This window comes from Hyperolius riggenbachi, chromosome 1 (assembly GCF_040937935.1).
Source record: "Hyperolius riggenbachi isolate aHypRig1 chromosome 1, aHypRig1.pri, whole genome shotgun sequence".
Lineage (NCBI taxonomy): Eukaryota > Metazoa > Chordata > Amphibia > Anura > Hyperoliidae > Hyperolius > Hyperolius riggenbachi.
In genome coordinates, this window is record NC_090646.1 from 2654819 (window position 1) to 2674535 (window position 19717).

The 19717-nt window shown below is 59.4% G+C and overlaps 1 protein-coding gene across 2 annotated transcripts in view; it reads left to right on the forward strand.

Annotated features, from left to right (window-relative positions):
• The window catches only part of DQX1 (DEAQ-box RNA dependent ATPase 1), a 90886-nt gene that overhangs the window by 29245 nt on the left and 41924 nt on the right, over positions 1-19717 (forward strand). For both annotated transcript variants that reach the window (XM_068273646.1, XM_068273649.1), the window contains exons 4-5: positions 1257-1635; positions 1712-1948. In XM_068273646.1, coding sequence (XP_068129747.1) covers positions 1257-1635; positions 1712-1948 — 616 coding nt within the window. The remainder of the gene's footprint in view (positions 1-1256; positions 1636-1711; positions 1949-19717) is intronic.

Genomic DNA, 19717 nt, shown 5'->3' on the forward strand with positions numbered 1-19717 from the left:
TCGGCCACCATGGTATTTGTAGGATCGGGGCTTGTGTGGTCTCGGCCACCGTGGTATGTTCAGGATCGGGGCTTGTGTGGTCTCGGCCAACGTGGAATGTTGAAGATCGGGGCTTGTGTGGTCTCGGCCACCATGGTATGTTTAGGATCAGGGCTTGTGTGGTCACGGCCACCATGGTATGTTCAGGATCAGGGCTTTTGTGGTCACGGCCACCATGGTATGTTCAGGATCAGGGCTTGTGTGGTCTCTGCCACCATGTTATGTTCAGGATCGGGGCTTGTGTAGTCTCGGCCACCATGGTATGTTGAAGATTGGGGCTTGTGTGGTCTCCCCACCATGGTATGTTCAGGATCGGGGCTTGTGTGGTCTCGGCCACCATGGTATGTTCAGGATCGGGGCTTGTGTGGTTTTGGCTACCATGTTATGTTCAGGTCGGGGCTTAGGTGGTCCCGGCCACCATGGAATGTTGAAGATCGGGGCTTGTGTGGTCTCCCCACCATGGTATGTTCAGGATCGGGGCTTGTGTGGTTTTGGCTACCATGTTATGTTCAGGTCGGGGCTTAGGTGGTCCCGGCCACCATGGAATGTTGAAGATCGGGGCTTGTGTAGTCTCGGCCACCATGGTATGTTGAAGATCGGGGCTTGTGTGGTCTCCCCACCATGGTATGTTCAGGATCGGGGCTTGTGTGGTCTCGGCCACCATGGTATGTTCAGGATCGGGGCTTGTGTGGTTTTGGCTACCATGTTATGTTCAGGTCGGGGCTTAAGTGGTCCCGGCCACCATGGAATGTTGAAGATCGGGGCTTGTGTGGTCTCGACCACCATGGTATGTTCAGGATCGGGGCTTGTGTGGTTTTGGCTACCATGTTATGTTCAGGTTCGGGGCTTAGGTGGTCCCGGCCACTGTCCTGTGTTTAGAGTGGGAGAGGGTCCATTACTGGTCAGCTTGATGATTCATTTCTCACAGAGGCGCCTGGTGTCACCCGGACCCGTTACTGTTGTGTGCTCCGATATTTTATTGCTTGAGGAAGCACGTTTACACTTGTGAAACGCATTGCAGCCCCCCTTTTTGTAGTATGCCAATAACATTTATATCTACTTAAATAGACAGTTTCTAGTGTCTACTTGCAGGAGATAAGTCCACCACAGCCTCCTTAGCACTTTTAACCTTTTTTATTTTTGTGGTTTTATTCTTTTGGCGCCTCTGCTTTCCTACATGATGATTAATTTCTTGTTCCTTTCCTTCTCTTTTGCAGGTTCTGCTGGGACTCTCTCCTTCTCCAAGACCTGACCTGGAGCCCACTTATGCAGTCAGCTGGTGTGGTGATTCTAGATGAGGTGGATGAGCGAACGGTAGCGACTGACCTCCTTCTTGGCCTGCTGAAGGACGTTGTTCAGCAGAGACCGGCCCTGCGACTAGTGGTCATCACTTTGCCATCTTTGCAGCAATGTCTAGTGGATTTCCTGGGACCAGGAACATCTGTGGTCTCCATCCCAAGCCGAGGTCATATGGCAAGTGTGGTGTACCGACCCTCCCAGGCACATGACCGAGTGATGGCGGCATGTCACATGGTTCTGGATATCCACCGCAAAAACGAGCCTGGAGATGTTCTGGTATTTCTGGCCAGCGAGGAGGTGGGTGTGGTTGGATTAGAATGATATGACTTGTGTCCTCACGTTTTGGAAGGTGATATTTGTTTTTCCCTCACAGGAAGTACAGCGGTGCTCGGCCGCCCTCCTCACAGAGTCTGTGTCGCTGAGCCCCAGCCTAGGGTCTCTGCAGCCGCTGTCTCTGCTGCCCTCTGGTGGAAGTTCTGTGCAGAGCGTGTATGAAGCATCCCGCAGTGACTATGAACGCCATGTCTTCCTCACCTTTTCCGTGGCTGAATTGTCTTTCTCCCTGCCGGATATCCGATTTGTCATCGATACCGGGAGCGAGGTGCAATCTGTGAGTATTGCCTGTGTACGGTGTAACAGGAAGGGGAGGGTGTAAATGCCTTTGACAGAAGAATCCTACTAATATAATAAATGGGAAAGTTCGGATGTTTGGATGTTTGTTACTCGATCACGCAAAAATGACTGAACGGATTTGAATGAAATTTGGCACACACATCGTACATTACCTGGTATAAAGTATAGGATACTTTTTATTCCCATAACCAAAAAGGGGGCGGAGACAAATACAAATTTCACTGGAAAATGTAAACTGCAGCCATTCTTACACTGTTAATGGCAGGGTTCTCAAACTTTGCACAGTTGGTTACTGGGTGACTGGGATTAATATTCAGAAAAGTGGGTGGAGCCTATAAAAGCCAATCAAAATTCACCTATTGATTTTCAAAGGGAATATGTAATTGCTGCCATTCTTGCACTGTTAATGGCACAAGCCTCAAACCTGGTACAGTTGATCATTGGGTGACTGGGGTTCCATTTCAGAAAGGGGGTGGAGCCACAAACAGCTAATCAGATTTGTTTCATTCCAATGAAAATTATTGATGTCAAACACTGCAAAGCTCACAAACTTGGTAATTGAGTAATTGAGTAATTGTGTGTGAGGATTAGGAAAAGTGGGCACAGCCAACACCAGCCAAATACATAAGCGGGCAACACGGGGTCATAAGTGGGCGGAGACAAATACAAATTTCACTGGGAAAATGTAAACTGCAGCCATTCTTACACTGTTAATGGTAGGGTTCTCAAACTTTGCACAGTTGGTCGTTGGGTGACTAGGGTTAATATTCAGAAAAGTGGGTGGAGCCTACAAAAGCCAATCATAATTCACCTATTGATTTTCAAGTAGAATATTTACATTGCTGCCATTCTTGCACTGTTAATGGCACAAGCCTCAAACCTGGTACAGTTGGTCATTGGGTGACTGGGGTTCAATTTCAGAAAGGGGGTGGAGCCACAAATAGCCAATTAGATTTGTTTCTTTCCAATGCAAATTATTGATGCCAAACACCGCAAAGCCCACAAACTTGGTAATTGAGTAATTGATTATTTGTGTGTTAGGGTTAGGAAAGTGGGCGGAGCCAACACCAGCCAAATACATAATCAGGCAATGCCGGGTCATAAGTGGGTGGAGTCAAATACAAATATTACTGGGAAAATGTAAACTGCAGCCATTCTTACACTGTTAATGGCAGGGTTCTCAAACTTTACACAGTTAATTACTGGGTGACTGGGATTAATATTCAGAAACGTGGGAGGAGTCTACAAAAGCCAATCAAAAATTACCTATTGATTTTTCATGGGAGTATTTCATTGCTGCCATTATTGCACTGTTAATGGCACAAGCCTCAAACCTGGTACAGTTGATCATTGGGTGATTGGGGTTTGAATTGATAAAAGGGGGTGGAGCCACAAACAGCCAATCTTATTTGTTTCATTTTAACGCAGGTTATGGATGCCAAAGACCGCAAAGCGCACAAACTTGGTCATTGAGTAATTGTGTGTTAGGGTTAGGAAAAGTGGGTGGAGCCAACACCAGCCAAATACATACCCGAACAATGTCAGGAAATCAGTGGGCGGAGACAAATACAAATTTCATTGTGAAAATGTATACAGCAGCCATTCTTACACTGGTAATGGCAGGGTTCTCAAACTTTGCACAGTTGGTCACTGGGTGACTGGGATTAATATTCAGAAAGGTGGGTGGAGCCTACAAAAGCCAATTAAAATCCACCTATTGATTTTTAAGGGTAATATTTAATTGCTGCCATTCTTGCACTGTTAATGGCACAAGCCTCTTGCACTGTTAATCACCTGTACCTGGTACACTTGGCCATTGGGTGATTGGGGTTCAAATTCAGAAAAGGGGTGGAGCCACATCCAATCAGATTAATTTTATTTCAATTCAAATTATTGATGCCAAAGACCGCAAAGCTCACAATCTTGGTCATTAAAGAGACACTGAAGCGAAAAAAAATATATGATGAATTGGTTGTGCACTATGAATAATTACTAGAAGATTAGCAGCAAAGAAAATATTCTCATATTTTTATTTTCAGGTATATAGTGTTTTTTCTAACATTGCATCATTCTCTAATATGTGCAGATTACACAACACTCAGCATTCAAAATGATTATTTCAGAGCAGTCTGTGAACTAATGACCTCTCCTCTGGCAGAGAAAAAGTAAATAGTTGAGATAATAAAAGTCAGAAGACAGCCTTCTCCACGACTTTGAAAGTCGTAGAGCTTAATGGCTTTTTTGTAGAGAGATAACAACTGGAGTTTAACTCTTCCTGTACTAGAAACAATTAGACTGATGTATCTGATCTTAATGTTTTATTTCTTAGCTGTACTACACATACAAATCATAATATCGTAATTTTTTTTTCGCTTCAGTGTCTCTTTAAGTAATTAAGTAATTGTGTGTTATGGTTAGGAAAAGTGGGCGGGCCAACACCAGCCAAATACATACCCGGGCAACGCCGAGCGTCCAGCTAGTCATTTCATAAGTGTTGATTTAAAGAGTACTTGAACTGAAGCTCTGGTACAAAATGAGATGCTTACCTAAAGAGAGGGAAGTCTCAGGATTGTACTGAGGCCTCTCTCCCTGCTCTGATGTCCCCCGTCACTGAGCGTGGCCCCCCAGAAGAGGCATTGTTGGTAATCACATTGGGGCCGTGCAGCTCCTCTTCCTCCAGCGCAGCCGCGCAGTAGCTGACCCAGCTCACCCGCGCATGCTCAGTAAGCCAGAGCTGCGGTCTCCATGGTACAGCGCAGGCGGGCTCGCACAGTGCACAGTAGCTGACCCAGCTCGCCCGCGCATGCTCAGTAAGCCAGAGCTGTGGTCTCCATGGTACAGTGCAGGTGGGCTCGCACAGTGCACAGTAGCTGACCCAGCTCACCCGCGCATGCTCAGTAAGCCAGAGCTGCGGTCTCCATGGTACAGCGCAAGAGGGCTCGCACAGTGCACAGTAGCTGACCCAGCTTGCCCGCGCATGCTCAGTAAGCCAGAGCTGTGGTCTCCATGGTACAGTGCAGGTGGGCTCGCACAGTGCACAGTAGCTGACCCAGCTCGCCCGCGCATGCTCAGTAAGCCAGAGCTGCGGTCTCCATGGTACAGCGCAGGCGGGCTTCCACAGTAGCTGACCCAGCTCGCCCGCGCATGCTCAGTAAGCCAGAGCTGTGGTCTCCATGGTACAGTGCAGGCGGGCTCGCACAGTGCACAGTAGCTGACCCAGCTCGCCCGCGCATGCTCAGTAAGCCAGAGCTGTGGTCTCCATGGTACAGTGCAGGTGGGCTCGCACAGTGCACAGTAGCTCACCCGCGCATGCTCAGTAAGCCAGAGCTGTGGTCTCCATGATACAGTGCAGGTGGGCTCGCACAGTGCACAGTAGCTGACCCAGCTCACCCGCGCATGCTCAGTAAGCCAGAGCTGCGGTCTCCATGGTACAGCGCAAGAGGGCTCGCACAGTGCACAGTAGCTGACCCAGCTCACCCGCGCATGCTCAGTAAGCCAGAGCTGCGGTCTCCATGGTACAGTGCAGGTGGGCTCGCACAGTGCACAGTAGCTGACCCAGCTCGCCCGCGCATGCTCAGTAAGCCAGAGCTGTGGTCTCCATGGTACAGTGCAGGTGGGCTCGCACAGCGCGCAGTAGCTGACCCAGCTCGCCCGCGCATGTTCAGTAAGCCAGAGCTGCGGTCTCCATGGTACAGCGCAGGAGGGCTCGCACAGTGCACAGTAGCTGACCCAGCTCGCCCGCGCATGCTCAGTAAGCCAGAGCTGTGGTCTCCATGGTACAGTGCAGGTGGGCTCGCACAGTGCACAGTAGCTGACCCAGCTCGCCCGCGCATGCTCAGTAAGCCAGAGCTGCGGTCTCCATGGTACAGCGCAGGCGGGCTTCCACAGTAGCTGACCCAGCTCGCCCGCGCATGCTCAGTAAGCCAGAGCTGTGGTCTCCATGGTACAGTGCAGGCGGGCTCGCACAGTGCACAGTAGCTGACCCAGCTCGCCCGCGCATGCTCAGTAAGCCAGAGCTGTGGTCTCCATGGTACAGTGCAGGTGGGCTCGCACAGTGCACAGTAGCTCACCCGCGCATGCTCAGTAAGCCAGAGCTGTGGTCTCCATGATACAGTGCAGGTGGGCTCGCACAGTGCACAGTAGCTGACCCAGCTCGCCCGCGCATGCTCAGTAAGCCAGAGCTGCGGTCTCCATGGTACAGCGCAGGCGGGCTTCCACAGTAGCTGACCCAGCTCGCCCGCGCATGCTCAGTAAGCCAGAGCTGTGGTCTCCATGGTACAGTGCAGGCGGGCTCGCACAGTGCACAGTAGCTGACCCAGCTCGCCCGCGCATGCTCAGTAAGCCAGAGCTGTGGTCTCCATGGTACAGTGCAGGTGGGCTCGCACAGTAGCTCACCCGCGCATGCTCAGTAAGCCAGAGCTGTGGTCTCCATGATACAGTGCAGGTGGGCTCGCACAGTGCACAGTAGCTGACCCAGCTCACCCGCGCATGCTCAGTAAGCCAGAGCTGCGGTCTCCATGGTACAGCGCAAGAGGGCTCGCACAGTGCACAGTAGCTGACCCAGCTCACCCGCGCATGCTCAGTAAGCCAGAGCTGCGGTCTCCATGGTACAGTGCAGGTGGGCTCGCACAGTGCACAGTAGCTGACCCAGCTCGCCCGCGCATGCTCAGTAAGCCAGAGCTGTGGTCTCCATGGTACAGTGCAGGTGGGCTCGCACAGCGCGCAGTAGCTGACCCAGCTCGCCCGCGCATGTTCAGTAAGCCAGAGCTGCGGTCTCCATGGTACAGCACAGGAGGGCTCGCACAGTGCACAGTAGCTGACCCAGCTCGCCCGCGCATGCTCAGTAAGCCAGAGCTGTGGTCTCCATGGTACAGTGCAGGTGGGCTCGCACAGTGCACAGTAGCTGACCCAGCTCGCCCGCGCATGCTCAGTAAGCCAGAGCTGCGGTCTCCATGGTACAGCGCAGGCGGGCTTCCACAGTAGCTGACCCAGCTCGCCCGCGCATGCTCAGTAAGCCAGAGCTGTGGTCTCCATGGTACAGTGCAGGCGGGCTCGCACAGTGCACAGTAGCTGACCCAGCTCGCCCGCGCATGCTCAGTAAGCCAGAGCTGTGGTCTCCATGGTACAGTGCAGGTGGGCTCGCACAGTGCACAGTAGCTCACCCGCGCATGCTCAGTAAGCCAGAGCTGTGGTCTCCATGATACAGTGCAGGTGGGCTCGCACAGTGCACAGTAGCTGACCCAGCTCACCCGCGCATGCTCAGTAAGCCAGAGCTGCGGTCTCCATGGTACAGCGCAGGCGGGCTCGCACAGTGCCCAGTAGCTGACCCAGCTCGCCCGCGCATGCTCAGTAAGCCAGAGCTGCGGTCTCCATGGTACAGCGCAGGCGGGCTCGCACAGTGCACAGTAGCTGACCCAGCTCGCCCGCACATGCTCAGTAAGCCAGAGCTGTGGTCTCCATGGTACAGTGCAGGTGGGCTCGCACAGTGCCCAGTAGCTGACCCAGCTCGCCCGCGCATGCTCAGTAAGCCAGAGCTGTGGTCTCCATGGTAAAGTGCAGGCGGGCTCGCACAGTGCACAGTAGCTGACCCAGCTCGCCCGCGCATGCTCAGTAAGCCAGAGCTGTGGTCTCCATGGTACAGTGCAGGTGGGCTCGCACAGTGCACAGTAGCTGACCCAGCTCGCCCGCGCATGCTCAGTAAGCCAGAGCTGTGGTCTCCATGGTACAGTGCAGGTGGGCTCGCACAGTGCCCAGTAGCTGACCCAGCTCACCCGCGCATGCTCAGTAAGCCAGAGCTGTGGTCTCCATGGTAAAGTGCAGGCGGGCTCGCACAGTGCACAGTAGCTGACCCAGCTCGCCCGCGCATGCTCAGTAAGCCAGAGCTGTGGTCTCCATGGTACAGTGCAGGTGGGCACGCACAGTGCACAGTAGCTGACCCAGCTCGCCCGCGCATGCTCAGTAAGCCAGAGCTGCAGTCTCCATGGTACAGCGCAGGCGGGCTCGCACAGTAGCTGACCCAGCTCGCCCGCGCATGCTCAGTAAGCCAGAGCTGTGGTCTCCATGGTACAGTGCAGGCGGGCTCGCACAGTAGCTGACCCAGCTCGCCCGCGCATGCTCAGTAAGCCAGAGCTGCGGTCTCCATGGTAAAGTGCTGGCGGGCTCGCACAGTGCACAGTAGCTGACCCAGCTCGCCCGCGCATGCTCAGTAAGCCAGAGCTGCGGTCTCCATGGTAAAGTGCAGGCGGGCCTGCACAGTGCACAGTAGCTGACCCAGCTCGTCCGCGCATGCTCAGTAAGCCAGACCTGTGGTCTCCATGGTACAGCGCAGGCGGGCTCGCACAGCGCGCAGTAGCTGACCCAGCTCGCCCGCGCATGCTCAGTAAGCCAGAGCTGTGGTCTCCATGGTACAGCGCAGGCGGGCTCGCACAGCGCGCAGTAGCTGACCCAGCTCGCCCGCGCATGCTCAGTAAGCCAGAGCTGTGGTCTCCATGGTACAGCGCAGGCGGGCTCGCACAGTGCACAGTAGCTGACCCAGCTCGCCCGCGCATGCTCAGTAAGCCAGAGCTGTGGTCTCCATGGTACAGTGCAGGTGGGCTCGCACAGTGCCCAGTAGCTGACCCAGCTCGCCCGCGCATGCTCAGTAAGCCAGAGCTGTGGTCTCCATGGTACAGTGCAGGTGGGCTCGCACAGTGCACAGTAGCTGACCCAGCTCGCCCGCGCATGCTCAGTAAGCCAGAGCTGCGGTCTCCATGGTACAGCGCAAGCGGGCTCGCACAGTGCACAGTAGCTGACCCAGCTCGCCCGCGCATGCTCAGTAAGCCAGAGCTGCGGTCTCCATGGTACAGCGCAAGCGGGCTCGCACAGTGCACAGTAGCTGACCCAGCTCACCCGCGCATGCTCAGTAAGCCAGAGCTGCGGTCTCCATGGTACAGCGCAGGCGGGTTCTCACAGTGCACAGTAGCTGACCCAGCTCGCCCGCGCATGCTCAGTAAGCCAGAGCTGCGTTCTCCATGGTACAGCGCAGGCGGGCTCGCATGCGCGCAGTAGCTGACCCAGCTCGCCCGCGCATGCTCAGTAAGCCAGAGCTGTGGTCTCCATGGTACAGCGCAGGCGGGCTCGCACAGCGCGCAGTAGCTGACCCAGCTCGCTCACGCATGCTCAGTCAGCCAGAGCTGTGGTCTCCATGGTACAGCGCAGGCGGGCTCGCACAGTGCACAGTAGCTGACCCAGCTCGCCCGCGCATGCTCAGTAAGCCAGAGCTGTGGTCTCCATGGTACAGTGCAGGTGGGCTCGCACAGTGCCCAGTAGCTGACCCAGCTCGCCCGGGCATGCTCAGTAAGCCAGAGCTGTGGTCTCCATGGTACAGTGCAGGTGGGCTCGCACAGTGCACAGTCGCTGACCCAGCTCGCCCGCGCATGCTCAGTAAGCCAGAGCTGCGGTCTCCATGGTACAGCGCAAGCGGGCTCGCACAGTGCACAGTAGCTGACCCAGCTCACCCGCGCATGCTCAGTAAGCCAGAGCTGCGGTCTCCATGGTACAGCGCAGGCGGGCTCGCACAGCGCGCAGTAGCTGACCCAGCTCACCCGCGCATGCTCAGTAAGCCAGAGCTGCGGCCTCAATGGTACAGCTCAGGCGGGCTCGCACAGTGCACAGTAGCTGACCCAGCTCGCCCGCGCATGCTCAGTAAGCCAGAGCTGCGGTCTCCATGGTACAACGCAGGCGGGCTCGCACAGTGCACAGTAGCTGACCCAGCTCGCCCGCACATGCTCAGTAAGCCAGAGCTGCGGTCTCCATGGTACAGTGCAGGTGGGCTCGCACAGCGCGCAGTAGCTGACCCAGCTCGCCCGCGCATGCTCAGTAAGCCAGAGCTGTGGTCTCCATGGTACAGTGCAGGCGGGCTCGCACAGTGCACAGTAGCTGACCCAGCTCGCCCGCGCATGCTCAGTAAGCCAGAGCTGCGGTCTCCATGGTACAGCGCAGGCGGGCTCGCACAGTGCACAGTAGCTGACCCAGCTCGCCCGCGCATGCTCAGTAAGCCAGAGCTGCGGTCTCCATGGTACAGCGCAGGCGGGCTCGCACAGTGCACAGTAGCTGACCCAGCTCGCCCGCGCATGCTCAGTAAGCCAGAGCTGCGGTCTCCATGGTACAGCGCAAGCGGGCTCGCACAGTGCACAGTAGCTGACCCAGCTCACCCGCGCATGCTCAGTAAGCCAGAGCTGCGGTCTCCATGGTACAGCGCAGGCGGGCTCTCACAGTGCACAGTAGCTGACCCAGCTCGCCCGCGCATGCTCAGTAAGCCAGAGCTGCGGTCTCCATGGTACAGCGCAGGCGGGCTCGCACAGCGCGCAGTAGCTGACCCAGCTCACCCGCGCATGCTCAGTAAGCCAGAGCTGCGGCCTCCATGGTACAGCTCAGGCGGGCTCGCACAGTGCACAGTAGCTGACCCAGCTCGCCCGCGCATGCTCAGTAAGCCAGAGCTGCGGTCTCCATGGTACAACGCAGGCGGGCTCGCACAGTGCACAGTAGCTGACCCAGCTCGCCCGCACATGCTCAGTAAGCCAGAGCTGCGGTCTCCATGGTACAGTGCAGGTGGGCTCGCACAGCGCGCAGTAGCTGACCCAGCTCGCCCGCGCATGCTCAGTAAGCCAGAGCTGTGGTCTCCATGGTACAGTGCAGGCGGGCTCGCACAGTGCACAGTAGCAGACCCAGCTCGCCCGCGCATGCTCAGTAAGCCAGAGCTGCGGTCTCCATGGTACAGCGCAGGCGGGCTCGCACAGTGCACAGTAGCTGACCCAGCTCGCCCGCGCATGCTCAGTAAGCCAGAGCTGCGGTCTCCATGGTACAGCGCAGGCGGGCTCGCACAGTGCACAGTAGCTGACCCAGCTCGCCCGCGCATGCTCAGTAAGCCAGAGCTGCAGTCTCCATGGTACAGCGCAGGCGGGCTCGCACAGTAGCTGACCCAGCTCGCCCGCGCATGCTCAGTAAGCCAGAGCTGCGGTCTCCATGGTACAGCGCAGGCGGGCTCGCACAGTAGCTGACCCAGCTCGCCCGCGCATGCTCAGTAAGCCAAAGCTGCGGTCTCCATGGTACAGCGCAGGCGGGCTTGCACAGTAGCTGATCCAGCTCGCCCGCGCATGCTCAGTAAGCCAGAGCTGTGGTCTCCATGGTACAGCGCAGGCGGGCTCGCACAGCGCGCAGTAGCTGACCCAGCTCGCCCGCGCATGCTCAGTAAGCCAGAGCTGCGGTCTCAATGGTAAAGTGCAGACGGGCTCGCACAGTGCACAGTAGCTGACCCAGTTCGCCTGCGCATGCTCAGTAAGCCAGAGCTGCGGTCTCCATGGTACAGTGCAGGTGGGCTCGCACAGCGCGCAGTAGCTGACCCAGCTCGCCCGCGCATGCTCAGTAAGCCAGAGCTGTGGTCTCCATGGTACAGTGCAGGCGGGCTCGCACAGTGCACAGTAGCTGACCCAGCTCGCCCGCGCATGCTCAGTAAGCAAGAGCTGCGGTCTCCATGGTACAGCGCAGGCGGGCTCGCACAGTGCACAGTAGCTGACCCAGCTCGCCCGCGCATGCTCAGTAAGCAAGAGCTGCGGTCTCCATGGTACAGCGCAGGCGGGCTCGCACAGTGCACAGTAGCTGACCCAGCTCGCCCGCGCATGCTCAGTAAGCCAGAGCTGCGGTCTCCATGGTACAGCGCAGGCGGGCTCGCACAGTGCACAGTAGCTGACCCAGCTCGCCCGCGCATGCTCAGTAAGCCAGAGCTGCAGTCTCCATGGTACAGCGCAGGCGGGCTCGCACAGTAGCTGACCCAGCTCGCCCGCGCATGCTCAGTAAGCCAGAGCTGCGGTCTCCATGGTACAGCGCAGGCGGGCTCGCACAGTAGCTGACCCAGCTCGCCCGCGCATGCTCAGTAAGCCAAAGCTGCGGTCTCCATGGTACAGCGCAGGCGGGCTTGCACAGTAGCTGATCCAGCTCGCCCGCGCATGCTCAGTAAGCCAGAGCTGTGGTCTCCATGGTACAGCGCAGGCGGGCTCGCACAGCGCGCAGTAGCTGACCCAGCTCGCCCGCGCATGCTCAGTAAGCCAGAGCTGCGGTCTCCATGGTACAGTGCAGGTGGGCTCGCACAGTGCACAGTAGCTGACCCAGCTCGCCCGCGCATGCTCAGTAAGCCAGAGCTGCGGTCTCCATGGTACAGTGCAGGTGGGCTCGCACAGTGCACAGTAGCTGACCCAGCTCGCCCGCGCATGCTCAGTAAGCCAGAGCTGTGGTGTCCATGGTACAGTGCAGGTGGGCTCGCACAGTGCACAGTAGCTGACCCAGCTCGCCCGCGCATGCTCAGTAAGCCAGAGCTGTGGTCTCCATGGTACAACGCAGGCGGGCTCGCACAGTGCACAGTAGCTGACCCAGCTCGCCCGCGCATGCTCAGTAAGCCAGAGCTGCGGTCTCCATGGTACAGTGCAGGCGGGCTCGCACAGTGCACAGTAGCTGACCCAGCTCGCCCGCGCATGCTCAGTAAGCCAGAGCTGTGGTCTCCATGGTACAGTGCAGGTGGGCTCGCACAGTGCACAGTAGCTGACCCAGCTCGCCCGCGCATGCTCAGTAAGCCAGAGCTGCGGTCTCCATGGTACAGTGCAGGCGGGCTCGCACAGTGCACAGTAGCTGACCCAGCTCGCCCGCGCATGCTCAGTAAGCCAGAGCTGTGGTCTCCATGGTACAGCGCAGACGGGCTCGCACAGTGCCCAGTAGCTGACCCAGCTCGCCCGCGCATGCTCAGTAAGCCAGAGCTGTGGTCTCCATGGTACAGCGCAGGCGGGCTCGCACAGTGCACAGTAGCTGACCCAGCTCGCCCGCGCATGCTCAGTAAGCCAGAGCTGTGGTCTCCATGGTACAGCGCAGGCGGGCTCGCACAGTAGCTGACCCAGCTCGCCCGCGCATGCTCAGTAAGCCAGAGCTGTGGTCTCCATGGTACAGCGCAGGCGGGCTCGCACAGTGCACAGTAGCTGACCCAGCTCGCCCGCGCATGCTCAGTAAGCCAGAGCTGTGGTCTCCATGGTACAGCGCAGACGGGCTCGCACAGTGCACAGTAGCTGACCCAGCTCACCCGCGCATGCTCAGTAAGCCAGAGCTGTGGTCTCCATGGTACAGCGCAGGCGGGCTCGCACAGTAGCTGACCCAGCTCGCCCGCGCATGCTCAGTAAGCCAGAGCTGTGGTCTCCATGGTACAGCGCAGGCGGGCTCGCACAGTGCACAGTAGCTGACCCAGCTCGCCCGCGCATGCTCAGTAAGCCAGAGCTGCGGTGTCCATGGTACAGTGCAGGTGGGCTCGCACAGTGCACAGTAGCTGACCCAGCTCGCCCGCGCATGCTCAGTAAGCCAGAGCTGTGGTCTCCATGGTACAGCGCAGGCGGGCTCGCACAGTGCACAGTAGCTGACCCAGCTCGCCCGCGCATGCTCAGTAAGCCAGAGCTGCGGTCTCCATGGTACTGTGCAGGCGGGCTCGCACAGTGCACAGTAGCTGACCCAGCTCGCCCGCGCATGCTCAGTAAGCCAGAGCTGTAGTCTCCATGGTACAGTGCAGGTGGGCTCGCACAGTGCACAGTAGCTGACCCAGCTCGCCCGCGCATGCTCAGTAAGCCAGAGCTGCGGTCTCCATGGTACAGTGCAGGCGGGCTCGCACAGTGCACAGTAGCTGACCCAGCTCGCCCGCGCATGCTCAGTAAGCCAGAGCTGTGGTCTCCATGGTACAGCGCAGACGGGCTCGCACAGTGCCCAGTAGCTGACCCAGCTCGCCCGCGCATGCTCAGTAAGCCAGAGCTGTGGTCTCCATGGTACAGCGCAGGCGGGCTCGCACAGTGCACAGTAGCTGACCCAGCTCGCCCGCGCATGCTCAGTAAGCCAGAGCTGTGGTCTCCATGGTACAGCGCAGGCGGGCTCGCACAGTAGCTGACCCAGCTCGCCCGCGCATGCTCAGTAAGCCAGAGCTGTGGTCTCCATGGTACAGCGCAGGCGGGCTCGCACAGTGCACAGTAGCTGACCCAGCTCGCCCGCGCATGCTCAGTAAGCCAGAGCTGTGGTCTCCATGGTACAGCGCAGACGGGCTCGCACAGTGCACAGTAGCTGACCCAGCTCACCCGCGCATGCTCAGTAAGCCAGAGCTGTGGTCTCCATGGTACAGCGCAGGCGGGCTCGCACAGTAGCTGACCCAGCTCGCCCGCGCATGCTCAGTAAGCCAGAGCTGTGGTCTCCATGGTACAGCGCAGGCGGGCTCGCACAGTGCACAGTAGCTGACCCAGCTCGCCCGCGCATGCTCAGTAAGCCAGAGCTGCGGTCTCCATGGTAAAGTGCAGGCGGGCTCGCACAGTGCACAGTAGCTGACCCAGCTCGCCCGCGCATGCTCAGTAAGCCAGAGCTGCGGTCTCCATGGTACAGCGCAGGCGGGCTCGCACAGTGCACAGTAGCTGACCCAGCTCGCCCGCGCATGCTCAGTAAGCCAGAGCTGCGGCCTCCATGGTACAACGCAGGCGGGCTCGCACAGTGCACAGTAGCTGACCCAGCTCGCCCGCGCATGCTCAGTAAGCCAGAGCTGCGGTCTCCATGGTACAGCGCAGGCGGGCTCGCACAGTGCACAGTAGCTGACCCAGCTCGCCCGCGCATGCTCAGTAAGCCAGAGCTGTGGTCTCCATGGTACAGCGCAGGCGGGCTCGCACAGTGCGCAGTAGCTGACCCAGCTCGCCCGCGCATGCTCAGTAAGCCAGAGCTGCGGTCTCCATGGTACAGCGCAGGCGGGCTCGCACAGTGCACAGTAGCTGACCCAGCTCGCCCGCGCATGCTCAGTAAGCCAGAGCTGCGGTCTCCATGGTACAACGCAGGCGGGCTCGCACAGTGCGCAGTAAGCTGACCCAGCTCGCCCGCGCATGCTCAGTAAGCCAAAGCTGCGGTCTCCAAGGTACAACGCAGGCGGGCTCGCACAGTGCGCAGTAGCTGACCCAGCTCGCCCGCGCATGCTCAGTAAGCCAGAGCTGTGGTCTCCATGGTACAGTGCAGGTGGGCTCGCACAGTGCACAGTAGCTGACCCAGCTCGCTCGCGCATGCTCAGTAAGCCAGAGCTGCGGTCTTCATGGTACAGTGCAGGCGGGCTCGCACAGTGCACAGTAGCTGACCCAGCTCGCCCGCGCATGCTCAGTAAGCCAGAGCTGCGGTCTCCATGGTACAGCGCAGGCGGGCTCGCACAGTGCACAGTAGCTGACCCAGCTCGCCCGCGCATGCTCAGTAAGCCAGAGCTGTGGTCTCCATGGTACAGTGCAGGTGGGCTCGCACAGTGCACAGTAGCTGATCCAGCTCGCCCGCGCATGCTCAGTAAGCCAGAGCTGCGGTCTCCATGGTACAGCGCAGGCGGGCTCGCACAGTGCACAGTAGCTGACCCAGCTCGCCCGCGCATGCTCAGTAAGCCAGAGCTGCGGTCTCCATGGTACAGCGCAGGCGGGCTCGCACAGTGCACAGTAGCTGACCCAGCTCGCCCGCGCATGCTCAGTAAGCCAAAGCTGCGGTCTCCATGGTACAACGCAGGCGGGCTCGCACAGTGCGCAGTAAGCTGACCCAGCTCGCCCGCGCATGCTCAGTAAGCCAAAGCTGCGGTCTCCAAGGTACAACGCAGGCGGGCTCGCACAGTGCGCAGTAGCTGACCCAGCTCGCCCGCGCATGCTCAGTAAGCCAGAGCTGTGGTCTCCATGGTACAGTGCAGGTGGGCTCGCACAGTGCACAGTAGCTGACCCAGCTCGCTCGCGCATGCTCAGTAAGCCAGAGCTGCGGTCTTCATGGTACAGTGCAGGCGGGCTCGCACAGTGCACAGTAGCTGACCCAGCTCGCCCGCGCATGCTCAGTAAGCCAGAGCTGCGGTCTCCATGGTACAGCGCAGGCGGGCTCGCACAGTGCACAGTAGCTGACCCAGCTCGCCCGCGCATGCTCAGTAAGCCAGAGCTGTGGTCTCCATGGTACAGTGCAGGTGGGCTCGCACAGTGCACAGTAGCTGATCCAGCTCGCCCGCGCATGCTCAGTAAGCCAGAGCTGCGGTCTCCATGGTACAGCGCAGGCGGGCTCGCACAGTGCACAGTAGCTGACCCAGCTCGCCCGCGCATGCTCAGTAAGCCAGAGCTGCGGTCTCCATGGTACAGCGCAGGCGGGCTCGCACAGTGCACAGTAGCTGACCCAGCTCGCCCGCGCATGCTCAGTAAGCCAGAGCTGCGGTCTCCATGGTAAAGTGCAGGCGGGCTCGCACAGTGCACAGTAGCTGACCCAGCTCGCTCGCGCATGCTCAGTAAGCCAGAGCTGCGGTCTTCATGGTACAGTGCAGGCGGGCTCGCACAGTGCACAGTAGCTGACCCAGCTCGCCCGCGCATGCTCAGTAAGCCAGAGCTGCGGTCTCCATGGTACAGCGCAGACGGGCTCGCACAGTGCACAGTAGCTGACCCAGCTCGCCCGCGCATGCTCAGTAAGCCAGAGCTGTGGTCTCCATGGTACAGTGCAGGTGGGCTCGCACAGTGCACAGTAGCTGATCCAGCTCGCCCGCGCATGCTCAGTAAGCCAGAGCTGCGGTCTCCATGGTACAGCGCAGGCGGGCTCGCACAGTGCACAGTAGCTGACCCAGCTCGCCCGCGCATGCTCAGTAAGCCAGAGCTGCGGTCTCCATGGTACAGCGCAGGCGGGCTCGCACAGTGCACAGTAGCTGACCCAGCTCGCCCGCGCATGCTCAGTAAGCCAAAGCTGCGGTCTCCATGGTACAACGCAGGCGGGCTCGCACAGTGCGCAGTAAGCTGACCCAGCTCGCCCGCGCATGCTCAGTAAGCCAAAGCTGCGGTCTCCAAGGTACAACGCAGGCGGGCTCGCACAGTGCGCAGTAGCTGACCCAGCTCGCCCGCGCATGCTCAGTAAGCCAGAGCTGTGGTCTCCATGGTACAGTGCAGGTGGGCTCGCACAGTGCACAGTAGCTGACCCAGCTCGCTCGCGCATGCTCAGTAAGCCAGAGCTGCGGTCTCCATGGTACAGCGCAGGCGGGCTCGCACAGTGCACAGTAGCTGACCCAGCTCGCCCGCGCATGCTGTGGTCTCCATGGTACAGTGCAGGTGGGCTCGCACAGTGCACAGTAGCTGATCCAGCTCGCCCGCGCATGCTCAGTAAGCCAGAGCTGCGGTCTCCATGGTACAGCGCAGGCGGGCTCGCACAGTGCACAGTAGCTGACCCAGCTCGCCCGCGCATGCTCAGTAAGCCAGAGCTGCGGTCTCCATGGTACAGCGCAGGCGGGCTCGCACAGTGCACAGTAGCTGACCCAGCTCGCCCGCGCATGCTCAGTAAGCCAGAGCTGCAGTCTCCATGGTAAAGTGCAGGCGGCCTCGCACAGTGCACAGTAGCTGACCCAGCTCGCCCGTGCATGCTCAGTAAGCCAGAGCTGCGGTCTCCATGGTACAACGCAGGAGGGCTCGCACAGTGCGCAGTAGCTGACCCAGCTCGCCCGCGCATGCTCAGTAAGCCAAAGCTGCGGTCTCCAAGGTACAACGCAGGCGGGCTCGCACAGTGCGCAGTAGCTGACCCAGCTTGCCCGCGCATGCTCAGTAAGCCAGAGCTGTGGTCTCCATGGTACAGTGCAGGTGGGCTCGCACAGTGCACAGTAGCTGACCCAGCTCGCCCGCGCATGCTCAGTAAGCCAGAGCTGCGGTCTCCATGGTACAGTGCAGGTGGGCTCGCACAGTGCGCAGTAGCTGACCCAGCTCGCCCGCGCATGCTCAGTAAGCCAGAGCTGCGGTCTTCATGGTACAGTGCAGGCGGGCTCGCACAGTGCACAGTAGCTGACCCAGCTCGCCCGCGCATGCTCAGTAAGCCAGAGCTGCGGTCTCCATGGTACAGCGCAGGCGGGCTCGCACAGTGCACAGTAGCTGACCCAGCTCGCCCGCGCAATCTCAGTAAGCCAGAGCTGCGGTCTCCATGGTACAGCGCAGGCGGGCTCGCACAGTAGCTGACCCAACTCGCCCGCGCATGCTCAGTAAGCCAGAGCTGTGGTCTCCATGGTACAGCGCAGGTGGGCTCGCACAGTGCACAGTAGCTGATCCAGCTCGCCCGCGCATGCTCAGTAAGCCAGAGCTGCGGTCTCCATGGTACAGCGCAGGCGGGCTCGCACAGTGCACAGTAGCTGACCCAGCTCACCCGCGCATGCTCAGTAAGCCAGAGCTGCGGTCTCCATGGTACAGCGCAGGCGAGCTCGCACAGTGCACAGTAGCTGACCCAGCTCGCCCGCGCATGCTCAGTAAGCCAGAGCTGCAGTCTCCATGGTAAAGTGCAGGCGGCCTCGCACAGTGCACAGTAGCTGACCCAGCTCGCCCGTGCATGCTCAGTAAGCCAGAGCTGCGGTCTCCATGGTACAACGCAGGCGGGCTCGCACAGTGCACAATAGCTGACCCAGCTCGCCCGCACATGCTCAGTAAGCCAGAGCTGCAGTCTCCATGGTAAAGTGCAGGCGGCCTCGCACAGTGCACAGTAGCTGACCCAGCTCGCCCGTGCATGCTCAGTAAGCCAGAGCTGCGGTCTCCATGGTACAACGCAGGCGGGCTCGCACAGTGCACAATAGCTGACCCAGCTCACCCGCGCATGCTCAGTAAGCCAGAGCTGCGGTCTCCATGGTACAGCGCAGGCGAGCTCGCACAGTGCACAGTAGCTGACCCAGCTCGCCCGCGCATGCTCAGTAAGCCAGAGCTGCAGTCTCCATGGTAAAGTGCAGGCGGCCTCGCACAGTGCACAGTAGCTGACCCAGCTCGCCCGCGCATGCTCAGTAAGCCAGAGCTGCGGTCTCCATGGTACAGTGCAGGCGGGCTCGCACAGCGCGCAGTAGCTGACCCAGCTCGCCCGCGCATGCTCAGTAAGCCAGAGCTGTGGTCTTCATGGTACAGTGCAGGCGGGCTCGCACAGTGCACAGTAGCTGACCCAGCTCGCCCGCGCATGCTCAGTAAGCCAGAGCTGCGGTCTCCATGGTACAGTGCAGGCGGGCTCGCACAGTGCACAGTAGCTGACCCAGCTCGCCCGCGCATGCTCAGTAAGCCAGAGCTGTGGTCTCCATGGTACAGTGCAGGTGGGCTCGCACAGTGCACAGTAGCTGACCCAGCTCACCCGCGCATGCTCAGTAAGCCAGAGCTGTGGTCTCCATGATACAGTGCAGGTGGGCTCGCACAGTGCACAGTAGCTGACCCAGCTCGCCCGCGCATGCTCAGTAAGCCAGAGCTGCGGTCTCCATGGTACAGTGCAGGCGGGCTCGCACAGTGCACAGTAGCTGACCCAGCTCGCCCGCGCATGCTCAGTAAGCCAGAGCTGTGGTCTCCATGGTACAGCGCAGACGGGCTCGCACAGTGCCCAGTAGCTGACCCAGCTCGCCCGCGCATGCTCAGTAAGCCAGAGCTGTGGTCTCCATGGTACAGCGCAGGCGGGCTCGCACAGTGCACAGTAGCTGACCCAGCTCGCCCGCGCATGCTCAGTAAGCCAGAGCTGTGGTCTCCATGGTACAGCGCAGGCGGGCTCGCACAGTAGCTGACCCAGCTCGCCCGCGCATGCTCAGTAAGCCAGAGCTGTGGTCTCCATGGTACAGCGCAGGCGGGCTCGCACAGTGCACAGTAGCTGACCCAGCTCGCCCGCGCATGCTCAGTAAGCCAGAGCTGTGGTCTCCATGGTACAGCGCAGACGGGCTCGCACAGTGCACAGTAGCTGACCC